This window comes from Anas acuta, chromosome 3 (assembly GCF_963932015.1).
Source record: "Anas acuta chromosome 3, bAnaAcu1.1, whole genome shotgun sequence".
NCBI classification, from domain to species: domain Eukaryota; kingdom Metazoa; phylum Chordata; class Aves; order Anseriformes; family Anatidae; genus Anas; species Anas acuta.
This window is the reverse complement of record NC_088981.1, coordinates 82553850-82574687: the sequence shown is the minus strand read 5'-3', so window position 1 is coordinate 82574687 and position 20838 is coordinate 82553850. Positions and strand designations below refer to the sequence as shown.

The following is a 20838-nucleotide window of genomic DNA, read 5'->3' as shown; positions in this document are numbered from 1 at the left end:
GACTTACCCTCACAGCAATTTTCAGTGACACGTGCTGAATTGTGACTAAAGGAGGGTACAGGCGACCTTCCTGTAGATTCTCCTCTGAAACTTGCTCAGCTATTACCTAGAAATAAAGCAGATGTGTTGAACTTCAAATGAGATACTGCTGTAGCTTTATTAGATGGTGATCTAGTCTTACACAAAGAAATGATTCTGCTTTGGCAAATCATACAGGTACTGCTTAATCCACCTGGGTAGTGTTTTTAACAGCCAGTCTGATCATTAGCTACAACTACCTGAGAGCTAGAAATGTAGGGAGTTATGAGAGGTGTCTGGCTATTATCAACTTGTCCTCCTGGCAGAAGCAGGTAAAAAGTCTGAATGAAGCAGCTAACACTGCGGTAACTCCAGGTTCACAGAGGAACTGCTCCCCTCTGTACCCTACCCAATACCCTGGTGGGTGCAGTAAGGTTTTTTTACATTTGGAGAGGAAATGGTAACAAGGGCAGCAAGAGACTAGATACTTCCATTCAGTATAACTAGTGAAGGCAAAGTACTTGTTTACATTTTAATCTGATATTGAGAAATACAGCAAAAAATAAAAATAAAAAATCCACTAGGTGGAGCTACGGTAACATAAGATCTAGGCTTTGCTTTCTGTAACAGCAACTAGGTTATCTAAAAACGGTGCACAGCCCTTTGACAAAACAAGGTGTGCACAGGATGAATCGACATTTGGAATTAAGAGAGGCAAAAAAAGAAAATGCAATTAAACCAACATATAAATCCTCAATGTAACATCACTTTGAATTGTCTGCATTTTTTCTTCACCTACTTCAAGGAAGAATAGAGTAGAATCCTGAATGGTGTAAAGAGTGACAAGGATGTTAAAAGGTTAGTTTTTGTACATGGAGGAGAACTACAGACTTGTGAAGGAAGACACAAGAAGACTGAAAAAAATATGTAAAAGACAACTGAAGGTGATTAATTCTCATACTAGTATAGGAAAGCCAAATCATCAGACAGAAGGAAATCATGAAAGGAGAAGTATTTTTTCCACAGAACTCATAATTAAACTGTGCTACTAATTGCCAAAAGATGTTCTAATGCACAAACATGTTTAAAAAGCCATCAGGCTAATTTATGAGAGAAAGCCATGCAGGGATAAAACTTCCAGCTCGAGAAGTCTGTTTAACACAGTGTTGAGAAGCTATTTTCAGCAGAAGGATCACTTTGTCCTTTCCCCTTTTCCTCTTTTCCTCAGCTTCTGCTCCTGATCACAGAAAGATACTGGGCTGTATGGTTCTTAGGTCTGACACAGTGTGGTCACTTTCACCATTTAAAGTTTAACAAATTTAAGTTTCTAACAGAGAAATTTAGCTAAGCCTTATTCCAGAATTTCAGTGAAAGGCAGCCAAAGTTGAACAAACGGTATAAAGCGAGTGGGGCATCTTGGCTTTTGGAGGACGTGTTTTCTATAGTGAAAGGATTAAATAGCAGTATTTCTGGAGTAATTTAACTGTAGGCCACATGTGCCAAGAATATTTCATTAGTTCATCATCCCCTCTCCTTCTTGTTGTGGATGGTAGGACTTAGAAGAACAGGTAATGTCCCTTGTCATCACAGAGAAATCACCTGCAATTAAGAGGTATTACAGCTCACAGTACCTTGGATTTGTCAATCAAAACCCAAGTTACATTCTGTGTTACCTGGCATGAAGAAAAGAACACTGAAAGTAGAATTTGTGGTAGTTGTAACAAGCTGTTCAAGACATTTATCAGATCTAACTGGAGAGGTGGCAAAGCAAGAAAACAGCAGTTGCAGGCACACAGCCTGGGCCACTTGTTTTTTAGTTTTTCAGTTAAGCTACCACCACAAACTGAGAAGGTCCCTATATTTAAATAGCATCTTTTTGGTGCTTTAAGTTCTGCAGCCTCTTGGGCACTTCCATTTCTAATGGAGAACACTCACAAATATCCTAAAAAACGTGAAACTGTTATGATTTTTCCCTGAAAAAGTCCAGGAAAAAAAAAAAAAAGCTTTTGCTTTGTATGATAATTTCAGGTAAGGGCCTCTAAGCAGCTCTCCTGGCCTTAATGCCTCTGCTACCTCTTCTGCAAGAAACCTTTGAAATCTGTCAGGCCAGTAACTGCCTCGAGCTCACCCAAGCCTCAGCCCCATACTGCCTCTCACACGATGAGGGAGAACAGATGTGAACAGTCTTAATTCCAGGCATATTGCAAATAGCCACCCATTGAACTTGGTGCCAACAGAGATTTTCTATGCAAGAAATTTTTTTTTTTACGTGTCAAGCTTTACTAGGAATTTTACCAGAGGATGCCACTCATTTCAAGAGAGAATTTAAAATCGTCCTCAAAATTTCTGATACCATTCCAGTTCTCTGACAGTTACGTTTCACAATGGATTTTAGGTGACTTAGCAGACTGCCTAACTGCAGTTTGACCTACAGATGTGTCATGTCACCTTTCGTCCATCAGCTTTCTATATATAGGGGCCATTTCACCCAAACCTAAATGAAGCAACTCCTAGAATGAAGTAAGACAACTGTTTAACACAGCAGTTTAGACCAGCAAACGAGGATCACCATATCCAACTGAAATTACAGGGGAGGACTTAAAGGGAGGATATAATTATCCCAAGACTTACAAAATGGATCACTGCCCTCCTAGGATGGTTAAAGCCAGTGGAGACAGTCTGGACCTTTTGCTAATTTTAAAGATGGAAATTGTGAATGTCTTTCTTATGGAGGGCAAGCTGCTGGCAAACTTTTAAAAGATGCCATAGTGTGCCATAGTTTTTTCAAAAAACTTCAGCAATCCAGCTATGGCAGCGTGCAAGTGCCCGCCTTTTAAGAAAGCTTCATATCACATCCGAAGCTCAGTCATAGGATCGTGTTGCCTACGAATTGCCTCAGGAAGATAGTAAAGGACCACTTTTTTCCATCAAATCCATGAAGGGGAACACAAGGAACAGGAATCCTGGAATGCAATATCCCGTAGAGATTTTGGAAGAGTTGCATCAGACATTCCCACTTTGCAATGTGGTGTAACCTTTTTTCTCTCTTTTTTTGATTAGATAATAACATCTAATCTAATCTAATTGCATTCTTATAGGCTTCCTCTGTATAGTACCTACACTACTGATGTATTCTCCGTTCTCTGATGCCATCCAAGAGCAAAACAGGCAGTGGGGGAGATAGGAACATCAGGACAGTGCAGGAAGTCAGGGACAAGGAAAAGGTCAGAGTAAGAAGAGGTAAAGGTGCAGTCTGGATGACCAGCAAAGGTGATGGACACAGCGAAGCATAGAAAGCTGTAACCTTAAGGGCGAAGCAGCTACAGGAAGATTGTCTTATAGCTTTGGGGAATTTTTTTAGGAAAAAAAAAAAAGTGTAAGAGCATTTGATTTCAAACTCTGCAGGCAATTTATTTTGTTTGATGAAGGGATTCTAAATGAAAAATGCTAGATTCTTCTCCCATATGTGCTGAAGATACAATCATGTGAATTTATGAATACTGTAAGACAGCAGATGTCAGATTTTGAACAATCACTGGAACCAAATGTGCTTGCTCACTGTTTATCTCTTGTCCACTGAGTGGAGATAAAGGAAGACAGACCAATAGGAGGATAACATCAGAAAAAAAAAAGATAGTTAAAAATGCCTGAGGAAAGAGAATAACCAATGCAGAAAAGGATATGAAAGAAAATCGGAAGAATAACATCATGATTTCGTCAAACTGAGGTGCAAAGAACCGGAAGGCAATGGAGCGCTTTCACCAGCTGTTAGTAAAGGAGCTCCACAGAAAATGATGCCAACAGCTCTGCTCAAAACCAGCAAGAAGCTTAAAGAATTAAAATAACTTCTGTAAGCAAAGTTGACAAAAGTCACCCCAAAGCTACAAACATCAGAATAGAGTCCTTTCAGTCTAAAATTAAACTCATGTGCGCGTGTATGCAAACTGTACACTGAAGTCCTGCTCTCACTTGTTTTCCAACAGAGGGTGAAGTTTCTATCAGGTGACTTTTGGAACATTTATAGACTCTAAAAAGAAACAATATACCTTGCAAATAAAGATCTTAACCAAAAACAAACAAACAAACAACAACAAAAAAAAAACACAGTTTTTCCAATTTTAAAGAGAATGTTTAGGTATTTCTGTTTCTTTGGTCATTATTACCAAGTTACTAAATGAAGAAACGTAAATGATTTTTAATACGGTACCTCAGCAGTTGTGAGGAAAACGTCCTCGCCGATATGTTTCAGTCCACACGCAATAACACCAAGGGCAACTCCTGGGAACACATAGGAATTGTTACCCTGTCCAGGATACAGAGTTTTTCCGTTTGGAAGAGTGACAGGATCAAAAGGACTTCCACTGGCAAAAATGCCACGTCCCTGTGTTGTAACAAGAAAGCCAAAGAAATAATGTTATTTCAGAGTCTGTTGTTAAAATATTTTGCTCATCCTTTTAAATATCTACCACCATGGAGGCTGGGTTACATCTACTTAATCTCTCTTCTAAGAGAGTGTTAGAGCTATGTGATTGAGTATGTTTCAAGAGCATCAGGATGCTGATCCTAGTGATTACTGGTGATGCTCTGTGGCTACCTGATGTCACAGAGTACATGTTGCCTTATTCAGGTAAGACAGCTTATATCTACAATTTAGAGAGTGAAGAAGTGAAGGCCAGCACCAATTATTCCTTGTGTGTGTCCACACCAAAGGAAGTGTACATTGAAAGAAAGTACACACCTAGAGCTGTAAAACGGAAAGGAATGATATTGTCATGGTAATGCTGGCTGATGCTACTGGATTTTTTTTCCCAAAACAACAGCAAATCTTACACAAAAATAACATCAATGCTGCTAAGTGCTGCACCTCTGGATGGCGCTTGGGCACCAGCTCAGGAGCTGGTGTGTGATCACCCAATACTGATAACCTGTGCATGTTTCCTAGCAGGTTTTTGGGTATTGCCAAGTGTTCCAGGCAGTGCTGCTGTCCCAGATAGGTCCCAAGCACCAGGCGCAGGCTGGCCCAGTGGGCAGTATGGAAAAGCCTGCTTGTTTGGGGGATTTAGAGGGCTTAGCTGTATGGATACATGTTATACCGTAACCTGCAGCTGACATGGGACCTCTGAACACAAACGTGGTGTGCTCCCAGGCTCCTTTCCCCTCCTCACTGAGCAGGCGGGAGCTGCATGGGGCCAGCTCTGCACAGGCGCCAGGCGGGGACAGAGGAGTATGGGGTGGCCCGGGAATGAGGACAAGGCTCAGGTTGCTAATTGCTTAACACTAGCTCACCGGAGCATTAGGCCAGGTATCGCTCAGTCAGAGCTGTGATGCTATCAGAGCACTGAGAGACGGGCTGTCAGCGAGCCTCCAGTCTCGCTTTGCACCTGGGTTGAGAAAGACCCTGACCCGCGCCGGGGCCAGCACAACCTGGTGCCGTTCAGGGGTGACAGGAGAGGAACCACACAAGTGGCTCATCTGCAGCACCGCATTCGGAGACTCTCCCAGGTCATTTCTGATACACAGGGAGAGAGGAGCCATTTCTAAGGCAGGCACAGCAGCCTCAGAGCATCAAGGGAAGAAATAACAGCCCAAAGGCTCTGCACTGCCAGCCCAAAGGACCTAGGGAGGACCCTAGAATTTAAGCAGTAAATTTAGGTGGAGAAGAAAAGCCAGCCTTTATTTATGCTAGCACTGCTGAAGTGATAAATGTCACTGTTAAATACTTGAGGCCCTTTGTATCAGAAATATCTACGCCTATTTTAGAGAACTGAAAACGTGCATTTTAAAATACATCACCGTTGCTATTCAGCTCTTCAGAAGAATATTCTGTTTAGTTTGGAGTCCTGCAGTATTTTCTTGACCTGCTTATTATATGCTTTGGTGACAGATCAAATGGTCCAGTGTATCCTTTGCTCTGCCTACCAGATGTCGTTACCCGTTATAGCCAACCCTTCATGCAGCCCACTGCACTGTAATTGTGTTCTTTTCAGTGGGGAATGGGCATGCTAAATTTGTCTTTTAAACACTGAAACTGTCATTCAAACTGCCCTGTATTGGACAAGAAATCCTAACATAAGCCATTATGAAACATATGTATAGTCAACTAATCATACATGGCAAATTCTAGACTGAACTACAGGATAATGCGTTTCCTAGCACTTAGGTACGACAATAATAAATAAGCAAACACAGTTTTCTTTCACCTGTGCCTCCGTAATAAAAAATCCTTGTAAAAAGTCAATCATTACCCCAATTCTTAATATTTATTTTAAAGATTCTGTTTCCTTTATTGATGTATTTTCTTACCTTAATGAGTATTTATAAAATCTCAAATGAAAAGCATGCTGCTGTGTATGTGTTAATTAAATGGTACAGTTCAAAAACAGGCATGAGGCTTTTACGATGGACAGTTACTAGTGCTTCAGTTATAATAAATACGATGAGTCTTGCTTTACACCGATAAAACCTATTTTTTTAAGTGAAACTGTCTCAGTAAGATTTGAAAAAAATGCTACTTAATTTAACTATTTTTTTTTTATCTACAGAGACACTATTAATATTTGTTATTTTACCCTTTATCTTTCTCTCATTTAAAATTTAAGATTTAATTTTCATTACATGTACCAGACATATTCATCTCTCGTTACCTCTGTGTATTTGTAGCACTGCTCAGCAGTGCACTCTGCTTTGCTGGTAGGATTGCTGAGAGCAAAAATAATAGGACGTTTGTTGAAAGCAGCCATATCCTGAAGAATCTCTTTAGTAAAAGCACCACCAATTGCAGCAACTCCTAAACGAGAAAAACACACACAACAAGCAAAGGTAATTAGTTCAAGGTAAGTTATGCACGTCACACTCCGAAGAACAGAGTTTCCTTTACTGCACACCTCCCTGTTTAAAATGCAGTTCAACCTCTTTCTTAACATTTCTGGTTAGAAAAAAAGTTTTCTCTACAGTACTTTGCAACAGTGAACTTTAAGTGTTATCCCAAACATATGACAGGACCTATACACCCCTGTACTGTTGGGCAAATTTCTCACTTCACTTTTGTCAGGCCCTTTACGTATGATAGAAATGTATCACCTAATTGCAGATAAGTCCCAAAATGAGCAGATAGGTGCATCTCTGTCTCCTAGTCTCACGCAATACACTGGATGGTTTCTCTCAAATGCAGTGTGTTGGTTTGCAACTTTTTGTGATGACAAGAAGAGGACAAAATAAAAGTCTTCCTACAAGCTGGTCATGCTGTCATCTCCGGCCTCAACTGATGAATCATTCCAGTTCCAAGTCTAAGGCTTCCCTGACAGCAACAATCTTTTAAAATGCAGCCCTTTCCATCTCACGAGAGATTAAAAATAATGCTTTTTCTATTCTCCAATACTGTCTGCACTTATAAATGTTTTTCACAGGGACTAAATGACAGTCTTTTGGTATGAAAGCACATCATTTAAGTCAGATTCTGCTACAGGGCAGAAGTGCAGCCAGTGCATCAGATTTGGAACCTCGGATGTTTCACCAGCCAAAAGCGGGGGGAGTGATGTGTTTCTGAGATGCCAAGTAACCTCATATTTCTGTCTCATCTACATCAGTTGGGAATCCAAGGATTGGTTTAGGTGTTAACTTGGGCACTGTGTTGCCTAAGGCCCATTTGGTTTGAATCCAAATAAATCTCCTTTGTTCTTATTCCCTGGCTAAAAATAAAAAATGAAATTAAAAAAAAAAAAAGGCAACTTTGCAATTGGTGCAAATCTATGACTTCTCCCAAAGTTTAAACATTTCTTGCTCAAGCATTTCTGTTCCATACTTCTTTTTTCTTTTTGCTATGAATAGACAAGCATGCATAGAAGCAAAAGCTCTGCTAGATCAGCTGGGCCACTGTATGTTTAATGAACAGTCATGATTTTGACTCACTTATACAAGGACCTGTTATACACCTTTGTTTCTGGTTAAGTCTGCAGTTGCCAAATGTTTAATGTCTTCCAGAACTGCTTCTGGACAGCTATTTGTAAGAATGACAACAGTCAAGTTAAAACAAAATGCCCAGAAAAAATTATATTTCTTTTTCTGTCATTGTTATTAAAATAGTAATTTCTTTGTATTTGATCCAGCTAGGGTAAGGCTTTTCCCCAAGCAATTGCAGGCAATGAAATATAGGTGGATTTACTGAGACAGAGTTAAGTCAAATATTGGGAAAAGGAGTATCAACATATTTCCCCATGACTCCTGCTGCCTAGGGGAAGATACTGAATAACTAGTCACCCAAACTGAAAAAAAAAAAAAAGAAAGAAATAATTAATTTTCATTGCTGTTTCTGTTGGAAGAGCCTTCCTTATATAGCCATGAGGGAAAGTGCTACATAGGTATAAATATGAAAATATTACATACAGTAAACATCCTTGTTTCATTACAGCAAATATTTCTTCAGTATGTACACTTAAGTGGATAAAAGTTTATCTATATAACTATCACTGATTTTAAATTCAGTTCTTCAGTTCCACTAGTTTCTTCAGACTTGTATGCTCCTAAATAAAATCTCTAGACTACTTAGTCTCCATCTTGTAGTCTTACATATTTATGCAGCATCTTTCTCTTATATTTATGCAGCAGAGAAAACATCAAGCCAAGTTTCATTTATCACCATTGTCAAAAGCTGATTTTACTAAACAAGGGCCACACAGTCAAGGTATAGTCAAAAAAGTAGCTCTTAACATGTAGCATAATTTCTACTGTGGCATTTCAGATTTTCTAGCATCTCATGAATGATTTTACTAGGCAGATAGATAAATTTTCAGGTTTTATAAAGAAATGATTCAAGTGTATTTGCTGTTTATTCCTGAAACTCTCTGAGATATAATAAACAAAATGCAATGAGATGAACAATCCTTTACTGAGATCAAAATCCTGCAGCTTTTACAAAATAAAAGTCTTTGTAAAATCTGTGTTTTCATTTTTACGAAGAACTGATGGCAAGGGACCCCAATATGAAGAAAAAGAAGGTTCACATGCAACTGGCTCATAATTACACAGCTTTGCATGTGCTTAGCTCTGTTTTCTCAGTCTAAGTTTGAGGTCATTTGTATTACACTGTCCACATCAGATCACAAGTAATTTAGGAAGGTGATAAGGTTCTCCATTAGATGTTTAAAACAACTTGGATTATCCCCCCTGTAAAATGGATGGTTTGGAGTGAAAACAGTGTTACATGCTTGGATAGCTACTATTTGTGTAAGTGCTTAATAGAAGTCCATTATGCACGCAGTGTTTTCTAAAATAACACAAAGGTAAACTCTGTTCAGAGGAACTTGATCTTGTCTTCAGACGAAATCATGTCCTCAGGTTTTTTTTTCAAAGGAAGAATAAGGTCATTGCTTTAAAGTAAAAGAAATTACCTATTAACACAGATGGTTTTATATCTTTAACAATATCTTCTAGATTTTTCATTTCAGCATGTTCATGTGCAAATCGCGTTTTCTCAGCTGTCAATGAGGCACGCCCCTGAGTGAGAGAAGAAGGAAAAAGACATTTATTATAAGCTTACTGGAACCTAATATCCTGGGATAATCAGCTTCTAAAGTATCTGGTTTAACATGTCCTATTTTCATTCCTGCTTTGGTGTCTACCTAAAAAAAACATATTAGAAAAAGTTACTGTGTATACAGCTAACACACTTAGGACAAATCTATTTATCTGAGAAGTAGGTAAGTTAAATTAATTTTATTTTATATTCATAAAAGCTCTAGAACCCAACTGTATTAACAATTAAACAAAATCATCACAAGTTTCTTCTTTGAAGAATTCTTAAAGTTTTCACAACTGTTAACATTTGGTCAAACTCTTAACGTTATCAATGATGAAGCACAAATATATTTATATAGCAAACAGCACAGAAGTGCTGGAACAGAGAGATTCATAACTTATCCTACCTTAGTTTCTGAGCTTTTTCAGGTTTGCTCTGCCCTAAAAGGATACAGACTATATGGGGTGGGGAAGTATCGGGGAGACCATATTTTGCTCCACATTTTTTATATTTCAGTCATTCATTCATTCTAGCCATAATTATAATCAGCTGTCCAGCACACTGTTGTTGTATTAACAAAATTGACTTAGCTTGTGAAACAACTTTTAACCTGACCTATACCGGCAATTTCCACTGATGCCCACCAGGGTTTCCAAATGGAGTATGATAGATGCAGGAAAAAGGGCTACAGAACAGCACTGACATTGACTGGGCTGCAAACAGGCTTCGAGCTCAAAATAACATGGAGTGGGGGGCAAGAAGGGGCCAGATCTTATGAAAATTACGTTGTCTAAACACGTGGACCTATGTCTATACACACACACTTAAAAATATCAGCAGAACAGTTTACAATGTGCATGCTTCCACCACTCATTTTGTTCTTACGTCTCAGAAAACATCACTGCGAGGGCACTTTTCAAACATAAATCTAAAAGGCAGTGCCAGACCCTCAAACATCTCACAATTTCAGCAAGTAGTAGAGGATGTAGATACATAGGGAAGTACATGAGGAAGATAGGATGTTAAACATAATTTTAACCAAGTAGCTAAGAACAGATACACAGAAACACAGAATCACAGAACAGTTTGGGTTGGCAGGGCCCTTAAAGCCCATCCAATTTCAACTCCCATGGGCAGGGGCACCTACCAGCAGACCCAGGTTGCTCAAAGCCCCATCCAGCCTGGCCTTGAACACCTCCAGGGTTGGGTGTGGTGGTTTTACCAGACCTGGTACAATGGGATAAGAACAACTCATCCACATCCACAACATACATATCCCTTGCATCTCTAGCTCCATCATAACCAACTGACAAGACAAAAATTTCCCTAATCCCAGCAAGTTCACTAAAACTACGCTGAAGTAATGGAACAGAATTATTTCCATGATTCCTCTGAAGCCTGTCAATCTGGCAACTTTGACTCAGCTTAGGACTCTGCATACTGTTGGATTCAAGCCAGGATTTGCTTCTTTTAATGGCATTTTTTGCTTAATTTTAATGAGAACGAACGACCTGTTATTGCACTTCAGAAAAAGATCCTGCAATGTGTCACCGTGCAAATCGCATCACTGAAGCTCCTCTGCTGCTCCTCAGGCAGAAACCACACCAGTTGGTATACCGAACGGGAGGCAATTTTTCATTTTCAACTGCAAGAAAAGTTTCCAGAAGGTACCACAGGAAGCTGGGTACGTCTGTTATGTGGTCAGGACCAGCTGAGCTGTTCTGCCTCACAGGATACCAGCTTTTCTTGACTCAGCCCTGATTACAAGGAATTTCCAGAGATTTATCCTCCTCTACAGATATTTTTTTTTTCATGACCAAAATACATAGTTTTCAAATTAAGAGGGTTATGTCTGCATGTATTTATACAGGTCTTAAGTGTCCTCTTGGAAATATTACCACAGAAATCCTGCTATACAGGCACCTGGTTTCCTTTGTGGGTAAATGTAAACTGCTCAGGCTCAAGAGAATGCCACAACGTTAACAATTTTTGGCACCGCATTGCTTGAATCGCTCTGTCAATACAAATTTTGAAGTCTGCCATTTCCCACTACTCCAGCAGATGTCACCACAGTCTATGCACACACATTTTAGATACCTCTCGCTTTAAAACAGGAATTCCCCTTAATCAGGAGGGGGTTCTTCACAGAGAGGGTGGTTGCACACTGGAACAGGCTCCCCAGGGAAGTGGTCACTGCACCGAGCCTGACTGAATTTAAGAAGAGATTGGACTGTGCACTTAGTCACATGGTCTGAACTTTTGGGTAGACCTGTGCGGTGTCAAGAGTTGGACTTGATGATCCTTAAGGGTCCCTTCCAACTCAGGATATTCTATGATTCTATGATTCTATATCTTTAGGGGAAAAAAAAACAAACATGAAGTTTTCTTTTTAGCCACCAAAGAACAAATGAATTTGTAACGTCCAGGCCAAAACCTTGTTGCTAGAAATAATTTCAAATGCTATAATAAAAGCTATATATTTTTTTCCATTAAAATTGGCTGGTTGTTGGAATTTGAAGTGCTCCATGGAGTCTGACTTTGAGGAAGGCTTATCCTGACCATCTGGGAATAGGTGCCCTGGAAAACTGTCCCATCTTCTGTTACTTTTTCAACTGGCTTCTTAATTGCTTATCAGGAAGATACTGGGGAGGTTGGTTTTCAATTTGGTCTTAGAATCCAGCCTCCAAGAGGCTGCCCAAGAAAAAAAGAAATCCCCTCTAAGAGCTGCAACATGGGGCCAGCTCGCTCCTCAGCCTGTCTCAGGTGCTCAGGGTCTCCAGGACCTTCAGCTCTGGACAAGGGAACAGGCAGATTTTGGGGACATCTTTGTGAAGAAGCATGTTGGCATTCTTTTATTTTCAATTTTCACCAAAACAAAAATGAAAATAACTGGAACCCTGCAGGAAACAGTTACCTCTTTGTACTGTCTTACATTTGGTTGGCTTTTGAAGGAGATACTTCAACATTTTAAAATTAAGATGGTGGAAGAGCAGTTCACACACTCATGGATAACACCAAGGACTCAAAGCCCCATTTCCTACTGACCACGACGATCGTCTCTCATTAAATTAGCTGCAAGGAGTACTCAAAAAGCAAGCAGAATGTGGTCCACTGCAACCCTTCATGGGCCATTGGCTACCAAGTCTATTGCTAGCCAGTTGGGGCAGCTTACACTCAGATTCCCTTCTGTCCTATCTTAATTTCACACCTTTAATTTCTACCATTCTAATAAGAAATAAAATTAAAAAAAATAAACTTCTTCATTTGGCTTTGGTCTCAATTAGCTTGATCCCATTACTCAGAATGAATCATGTCTCCAAGTAAATATTTTTCTAGCCTATTAACTAAGAATGAAATACTAAATTCTGTGGCTTAGCAAAAATAACAACAGCTATGTACATAGAGATTTTTGCTTGGAAAATGCCTGTAAAAGAAATTCTAGGGTTAGGGTTACACATATATACACACACACACACACACACACACACACGTATATATGAATAGCTTCTAAGAACTGTATTTTATTTGTAAATTCAGTGATCCTAAGGGAAGCTACATAATGCTTCCCTAAAAACTACAGGATTTGGTTACAAAACTCTGCTAATTCAGGGAACAGTGTTTTAGATATGAATTTGCCAATTTGGGGAATGAGAAGTTCAGCAAAAATACTAGGTGTGGCAAGAGCACTGCGAGCGTCCTTCAGTGCGCTGCCAACAGGGCAATCTGTGGCTTGTAAGAAGGAAGAAGCAATTTGGTTCTGCGTGTTTGGCCTCAAATGAGGAGGCTGCCAGTCCATTTACTAGAAGTCTCCAGGCATGTCTCCCCTGAACACCTATGGACAAAATGGGAATTCACCGAGCTTTTGTCAGACAGCAGAGAGGAAAGGATGGAGCCAATAGGCAGAAGTCTCGACTCTGGCTTCCTGCCACTTTCTGCACTCTCTGCTCCTGACTCAGGAGAGAAGCCCTGCGGATGGACCTGTCAGCATGGAGCAGCACTGGCTCAAAATCCTCTCAGAAGCCCCGAACCCATCTTCTGACATTTCCCTTTCCAGCTCTGGCTTAGCCAGCTTTTGAACTCTGGCTATCTGCTGCTGGGAAATGAGCTGGAGAGGATCATTGCACGACAGCATAAATCAGAAACTGCTCTGGTCTGCATGTGTCTCCATAATCCTAGCACATTAACACGGCACGCAGCTCACTGGTACTTCCCTTTTCTTCCGATAGGGGAAGGTAAAATTCAAAATACTCTAACACTAAGAAAGAATTTCAATGAGCTCTGGACTTCTGTATGATGCTCTGAGACTTCTATGTGAAAACATCTTTGGTCACGTTTCTGTTTGTCTTCCGAGTCCACTACCTTACCCATTTGGCATTATTAAAAATCATTCACTTAATGAAAAGGGCACAGAAAATCAGTGATGTAAATCACAGAATCACAGAATATCCGAGTTGGAAGGGACCCAACAAGGATCATCGAGTCCAACTCCTGGGTCCCCAAAGGACCACCAAAAAAAATAAAAATAAAAATAAAAATCTAAAGTTGTATCCCTTTCAGTACACCAAGCCTCAATACATTCGCGTTTTTTTACTGGGGGACTCCATGCAGTAAAGAAGAGGTAATTTACTAGGTGCATCATAAGAAATTTGCTTGAATAAAAAGCCTCAAACTAAATACTGAAACACTAGGAAGACAACCAGAGAATCTTTAATGTGTACACAGCCTGCTTGGATAAACAACACAATACACCTTCACTAGACTGCCGAAGGTGAAGAGTTAAACATGCTCAAAAATATTAATAAAACCTAAATGCAAAGATTCAATAAAAATATCAGAAATGACTTTTTTGGGGAAAAATATTGCCTCTATCACAGTATCATTTTGTACCAAGAAACCTACGGGATATTTTGGGTTTGAACAAAAGAGAACAAAGCAACCTGAAAACAGATAGGCTGCTATACTAGCCGTGGTATCTCAGTTGGAAAGTAATATGAGCTAAATTCTTTATTAGCAAATGAGTTACAATGTGGACTGTGTTAAGTCAGCAGATGAAGTACAGAGATAAAGAAACAATAGCAGCATTCTCTTGATTCTCTGTGACATTACATACGAAAGATCTTGGCAATCCTAAAACATCTCTACTCCCTAATGGGTAAGAGAAGGCCATTGCCATTATATATTAGTATTGTTGTTATTAATAGCAAGACTTGGACACCAGGATTTTGAATCCATGAGCAAAATGAGGTAAGAGAACTCGGTAGTTAAGAGCTTTACGAAAAACTGCTTGTATTTTTGATTTGAGCTGATAGAAGTTTTTAGATTTTTTTTTGTTGGTGTTTGTTTGTTTGTTGTTTTTATTTCAGTTGTTAGTTACAGTGGTTGATAAGCAGCACAACGCGCAGAGGAGATGCTGGGATCAGGCCTCAAGCAAGCGCACATCATCACAGTTTCCACAGAAACTTACTCATGTCATCACGCTATAGAACCAAACGGAGGGTGAGCTAATAAACAAGATTGACCCATCAAAAAACCCTGAGAAAACTCATCGAGAACAGCTGTACAAACAAGAGCCCAGGCTGCACAGCAGATTTTATATACAAGGTAGTGAAAAAACGAAGAGGCAAATCTCACAAATGCTACCAATTTGAAGTCTAATGCCATGGCCCGTTTGCGCTGGTCTCCCAGGGGTTGCCCCACGTACCAAGGCTGAAGAGCAGAGCAGCGAGGCAAGAGGCATAGAGGCATGGCTGGAAGCTCTCCAAGACTTGCTATTTCCATCAGCTCGGAGGCAGCTGAGAATAAGCCAGAGCACCCTGACGACTGCACTGTCCCACATTAGAGGCAGCGCTGGCACTCGTCCCGTCTCTCAACCAGGGAGGCACAAATCTATTTATATAAACACTTGCCTCTATTTGACTGTGTCAACTGCAGCTTATTTAAACAAGAGAACAGAGATCAGTACACAGATGAATTAATAAATTCATCTGAGGTTCTCAAATACTGAAGACATGAGAACCACAAAAGAACATGAGAACTGTAAGACCAAAAAGCAAAGTGGTTTATTAGCAAGCAGAGCGTTTCCAACTGGAAAAGTTTCTGGGTTTGTTTTTAACTTGCATGTTTCCTGTGAGTTCCTTATTGCAGAGTTTAAAGCAGAAGAAAAAAATAAAGCATCAAGGAAGAAGGGAGAAAAAGATTTATTTAAGAGTCATGGGAGAAGATGGTGTAACATCTCTCTGTTGGGAGATAATCTCTACACGGCTTCCACTCTTTCTGTAGGTTGCTGGTACACTATATGAAGGACTGTAGGCAGCACCTATGAGATGCCCTCCATAGCCAGACTTCAAGGTGAATATCAGTTACAGCAACGAGCAAAATGGAAGAAAAAACCATGAAGGTATGGATAAAACTCATTGGTCACATGCCAATGAAGCTCAAGGGCTTGCAGGTGACAGGCATTCCTGTGTTAGCTCATTTAGGAACTAAAAATCTTGGAGGCAGAATTAATACAGTTTGCTACCAATTCTTTTTTAAAAAAGAAAACACAAACAGCCAAGCCATCAAACAAACAACATCAAACCAAAAAAAAACACACAATGTTCTGACCAGATACTGCCATAATTGTTGGCAGTAAAACGTAAGATTTAGGTAAGAAATATAATTCTGGTGTCAACTTAAAAACACATTGTTAGAAGATTTCAGTCCTGTCAAGCATACAAAATACACTTCCCATATAAATAAGCACACAAGGGTAACAGGCAGGACAAAGGTTACAAAGACAATTATTTTAAGAAGATAAGATCTGAGAAGCAGAGCAAGTTAGGAGCCCACAGAGCAACAGAAACAAAATGGAGCAAAACAATTCATTCATTGCAATACCAGAGCGTGGGTGTAAGAAACCATAAACCACCCGGATCAGGCATCATCTCATCAGAACATCTAAGGAACGTGGTGTCAAAGAAGAAATAGCTGTATGCTAATAAATTTAACACCCCAATTTTTTGTGGTTTCACATTTAGAGAAAATAACGTGGTTATTAATTGAACACACCGCACCAATCATCCTTTTGCCTTGTCTTCAGTTTTCATAGATTACTGTTCAAGTATGAGTGAACATTGCCACAAGTGTTCAAGGACAAATTCATGCATTTCCTTTCTGCAACAGTTATACTTCATATAGATCAAGATAAATTCAAGGTGAAATTGCACAGACTAATTCCCCAGGCATAAGAGTAACTGAAAAAGCAAACAGAGTACTTTGCTGGGATAGTACAGGAGTAAAAGACTAAAACAAGGCAGAAACTGCTTTAAGTGATGATGGTGCCTTGGAGATAACCCAGACACCGCATCTTTGCTAACATGCAAGGCAGAAATAATTTAAAAATTCGCCCAAGAGACAGATATAACAATAAGTGGTATATAAAAATTAACATTAAACCCATTATCAAATGGTTTATCAAACCAATTTTTTTTTTTAAGTGATTACTTCTAAAATTGACTGGGAGCATATGAAAAATTCAGTAACAATCATAGTCAGAGTGGAAGAAAGATACCCGACTCTGTGAGCTCTAAATGTTAATCCTGTACTGTATGAGCTCCCTTGAGTGCAATGGCTTGCCAGGGATATTCAAATGGGAGAAGGAAGGGGGAAAGGAGGGGCATTTACATTCCTCTGAAAACATTTTAGGGGAGTATCTACAGATACTTGGGTATCTTCAACCTAATTAATTAGAATCACAGAAATTAGGTTTTGGTCGCTATTGCTGTCCTCCTGTTACAAAGTTTGATGTTCTGGAGCATTCAACTACCCAGCCTCAGCTGATGCTAAATGGTGCTTGACGTTCAGTTTGGGCTTCTCCCAGACTGATCCGCAGTCTTACAGGGGGCGAGATCACACATCTGATGGACATTTAAAATACAAGGCACTCAATTAGACAAAAGTATTGATGTGCTGAAGTAGAAAACATGGAGTACAAAACTGTTAAAAGCAACATTGCTCCATGTTAACATCCTCTTCAAAACAAAGGGTGGCATCATCCCTATATGATGAACTTCACTTTTGCACTAGGGATTGTGTCATTACAAAAAAATGTAGGCTTTCTTGCAAATTACAGGTGAACTTCACAGGAGAAGTAGATTCTATTTTGCAGCATAGGAACACTCCCGCCAGCTTGTCATCCATCCCTGGCAGAGGGAGGAATTCTGTGGAGTCCCTGTAAATGTTAAAAGTGCCTTACATTTTCATGATCCCCCCAGGCAGTTCAACAACTATCTCGCAGGAAGGTTTTGCAGTACCTAACTAAAATCCTCAGCCAGTGGTTAGCCTCATCTTTTTTTTTTTTTGACTGGATTAACTCACCCAAATGAACATCTCAATACTGTCCCTCACTTTCTGCCTCTTCTCAGCCACTTGACACAAATAAATTCACTGCCTTTGATGTTTGTGGGTGAAGATTTGGCCATTAATATAGCTGAGCCTGACGCTATGGCAGCTTTAAAGAAGACACAAAATGCATTCACAACACATCACACATTTATGCATAGTGTGATTAACAGAATAAAAATAGGAATAGCATGTGGGAAAGAAAAGGAATGTGGGAGACAATACCCATCAGTGTGTTCACAGAGGTAAATATACATTCATCAGTCAGTCCCTACGATAAAAGTCATAACTGAAGATATCCCAACTACTACTACATGATCTCCAAGTAAACAAGAGTGCAAAAGCAACTTTAAGAATATCTTTCATTCAAATATTAAATTTCTGTCTGAATGGGACAGGTAAGACAGGCACTTCAAGAGGAGTGATGTCTGTTTCAAAGAGCAAATTCCTACTGTTCAAGTGACAAAATTTTGATCATAATATGATCTGCAACCCTTCCTCATCCACTTTTGGAGAACAATAGCTTCAAAAGGTGTATAAAGCATATTTTACAAACAAACGAACAAACAAAAAGTACTCTCCTGAATATGAGCATTATAAGGTCTATAATAGAACAAAACTATATATATATAATATATATATATTATATATACAATATTTTATATATATAATATTATATATATTATATAATATATATATATATATATATATATAATATATAATATATTTTATATATATATATATATATATATAATAAATGCAACCTTCACCACCAACTCTTTAACCACAACATAGCAGAAAAGTTGGTCATCAAACTCAGTTTAATGAAGAAAGATGGTTCCCAGGGGAAAAGAAAAAAAAATAAAACACAGGAAAATGAAAACACAGCTGTACATGAACAATTAAAAACCCACAAAGGAAAAATCAGCCTCAAAAGCCAACTAAGTGACTTCGTGGCAGCTTTTGGGGCTGGAGGAGGGAGAAAAGGTAGAAGCTGTTCATACTCAGGCCAACAAAAGTTTCAAGGTTATTTTTCTTTGGTTTGTACTAGTTGAAATGCTATGCAAAGCAGATCAAAGGAGAAACAATGATTATAATCATACATTGCAAAATTAATGATCAAAGGACAGAACAGAATAAAAACGATGTAAAAATAATTTATTTGGACAAAGTAATTGCTGAGTCTTTGGATGCTCTGTTATTTCCCATACTGCTGAAGCAACAGCCCAGAATATTTGTAGGACTGAAAAGATCTCCCTGTTTGCAGTACACTTCTTTGAATCAGACAGTTTCTGATAGGACAAATCTTAAGGGACTCTCACTGTACAGGTTTCCTTGATAAACCTTTGATAGCAGTAAGAAATAACAGTCAGTTCAGTTTACCCAGAAGCTGTTAACAGGTGAGCTATTCTGTGGTTTGACACATCTTCTCTTGGCAATACTGAAAAGGTTTCTGATAATAGAACCCTTCCCATTGTTCAGTTTTCTCAAAAACGTTCCTCATTCTTCTATCTCATTTCTAAGTGTTTGGAAAGTTCCTCAAGTCTTGCAGCACCTAAAGCCAGAATAATTTCCTACGTGTACCTAAATCAAGGCATTCCCTCTCAGGCCAGAAAAGGAATCAAGAAGAGCTTAGTTATTTACTTGCTATAAGCATGACATCCTGGCAGCTAAATCACAAGCTTTAAAAGGCTTAAGTTATATTTCCTTTTTATTTGGGAGGACTTTGTTTTTTTGTGTACTTTTTTTTTTGGTGGGGGGGGGGGGGGACATCTAGCTACAGAGGAAAGCCAAGATGAGACTTGCAGAGCCCTCAGCCAAAGATGAGTTTTCTCCTGCCCATCTCAGGCTTGGCACTGAAGTCTCCCAAACGTTTAGCTCCAGCTGGCTCTGCCATCACGTACACCACAGCTGGAAGTGGCCACCCCTTCTCAAGCCCCCCCAGCTCTGCCAGACTTGGAGGCCGACACTTCCAGGTCTTCCAGGACAACCAGCAATGACTCAAAATGTGCACCGTCGGCTCCCACTGCTTGCATCAACATCTGGTCCCAAATTCCAGAGCAAGCCAAGTAGTGGTCAGCCCTAATCTATCTCAGACAACTGTTATGTCTGGCTATCGCAAACAGTTCACAAATATTCTCCAGGCAGGACATGAAATTCAGTGGACTGCTTTTTGGACAAAACCCAAGTAAAGGCCCACCAGAAAGAATAAGCAGAAGAAAGGAAGGTACAGACCGTGTCAGTAACTGATTGGTTTTGGCCCTGCTTGAGAGCACTGAAGCTAGAAGGTGGTGAGGAAAGTATACCGTCACCAAAGCACTGAAAATTTGGAAACTGTGAAGGGAGCGAGGTGCTGGGTACCAAGAGCAACAAGCAAGGCTTCTCGGCTGACTAGCAAATTAGCAGCAGCAGGAGGGAACAAGAAAGAGGGAAGAAGGGCTTCCTAACCACCCCAGCAGGACAGCCACACTACTGAGACCTGGTTTACTGCTTTAGGGCTGTGAAGCTCTTCTATTTCTGCTCGTGTCTGTCAATTTTTGTAACACCACCAGGAGGTGATTTTAGCCCAGTTGTATTAATTTTGTAATCACATTCCCTGTCCCTACGGAGGAGGAAATTGAGCAATGCATCGTTCTTGTTTCAACAGCCACAGAAGATACATAAATACAAGATACACTCATCTGTGTTTAGTGTCAAAGCACATTACAATTATTAGATGAACACCAAAAGCATTAAAAACACTCATTAAAAAAACAAACAAGCAAACAGAAGACCATCTGTATCTTACACAGTAGCAAGTTCCAGTTTTCTTCTGTACCTGATCAGACTACTTTTATGCTGTCTGGCAAAAGGTGTCCAAGATGACCTTTACAGTATTTTCCCATCTCAGTGCCTATGATCCTCCTATTTCCCTGTATCAGGAT

The 20838-nt window shown here is 39.6% G+C and overlaps 1 protein-coding gene across 1 annotated transcript in view; it reads right to left on the bottom strand.

Annotated features, from left to right (window-relative positions):
* The window catches only part of ME1 (malic enzyme 1), a 173240-nt gene that overhangs the window by 1115 nt on the left and 151287 nt on the right, over positions 1 to 20838 (bottom strand). Inside the window, exons 10-13 of the mRNA XM_068678068.1 lie at positions 9405 to 9510; positions 6663 to 6805; positions 4226 to 4399; positions 8 to 106 (exon numbers count right to left, since the gene is read on the bottom strand). Of these exons, the coding sequence (XP_068534169.1) occupies positions 8 to 106; positions 4226 to 4399; positions 6663 to 6805; positions 9405 to 9510 (522 nt within the window). The remainder of the gene's footprint in view (positions 1 to 7; positions 107 to 4225; positions 4400 to 6662; positions 6806 to 9404; positions 9511 to 20838) is intronic.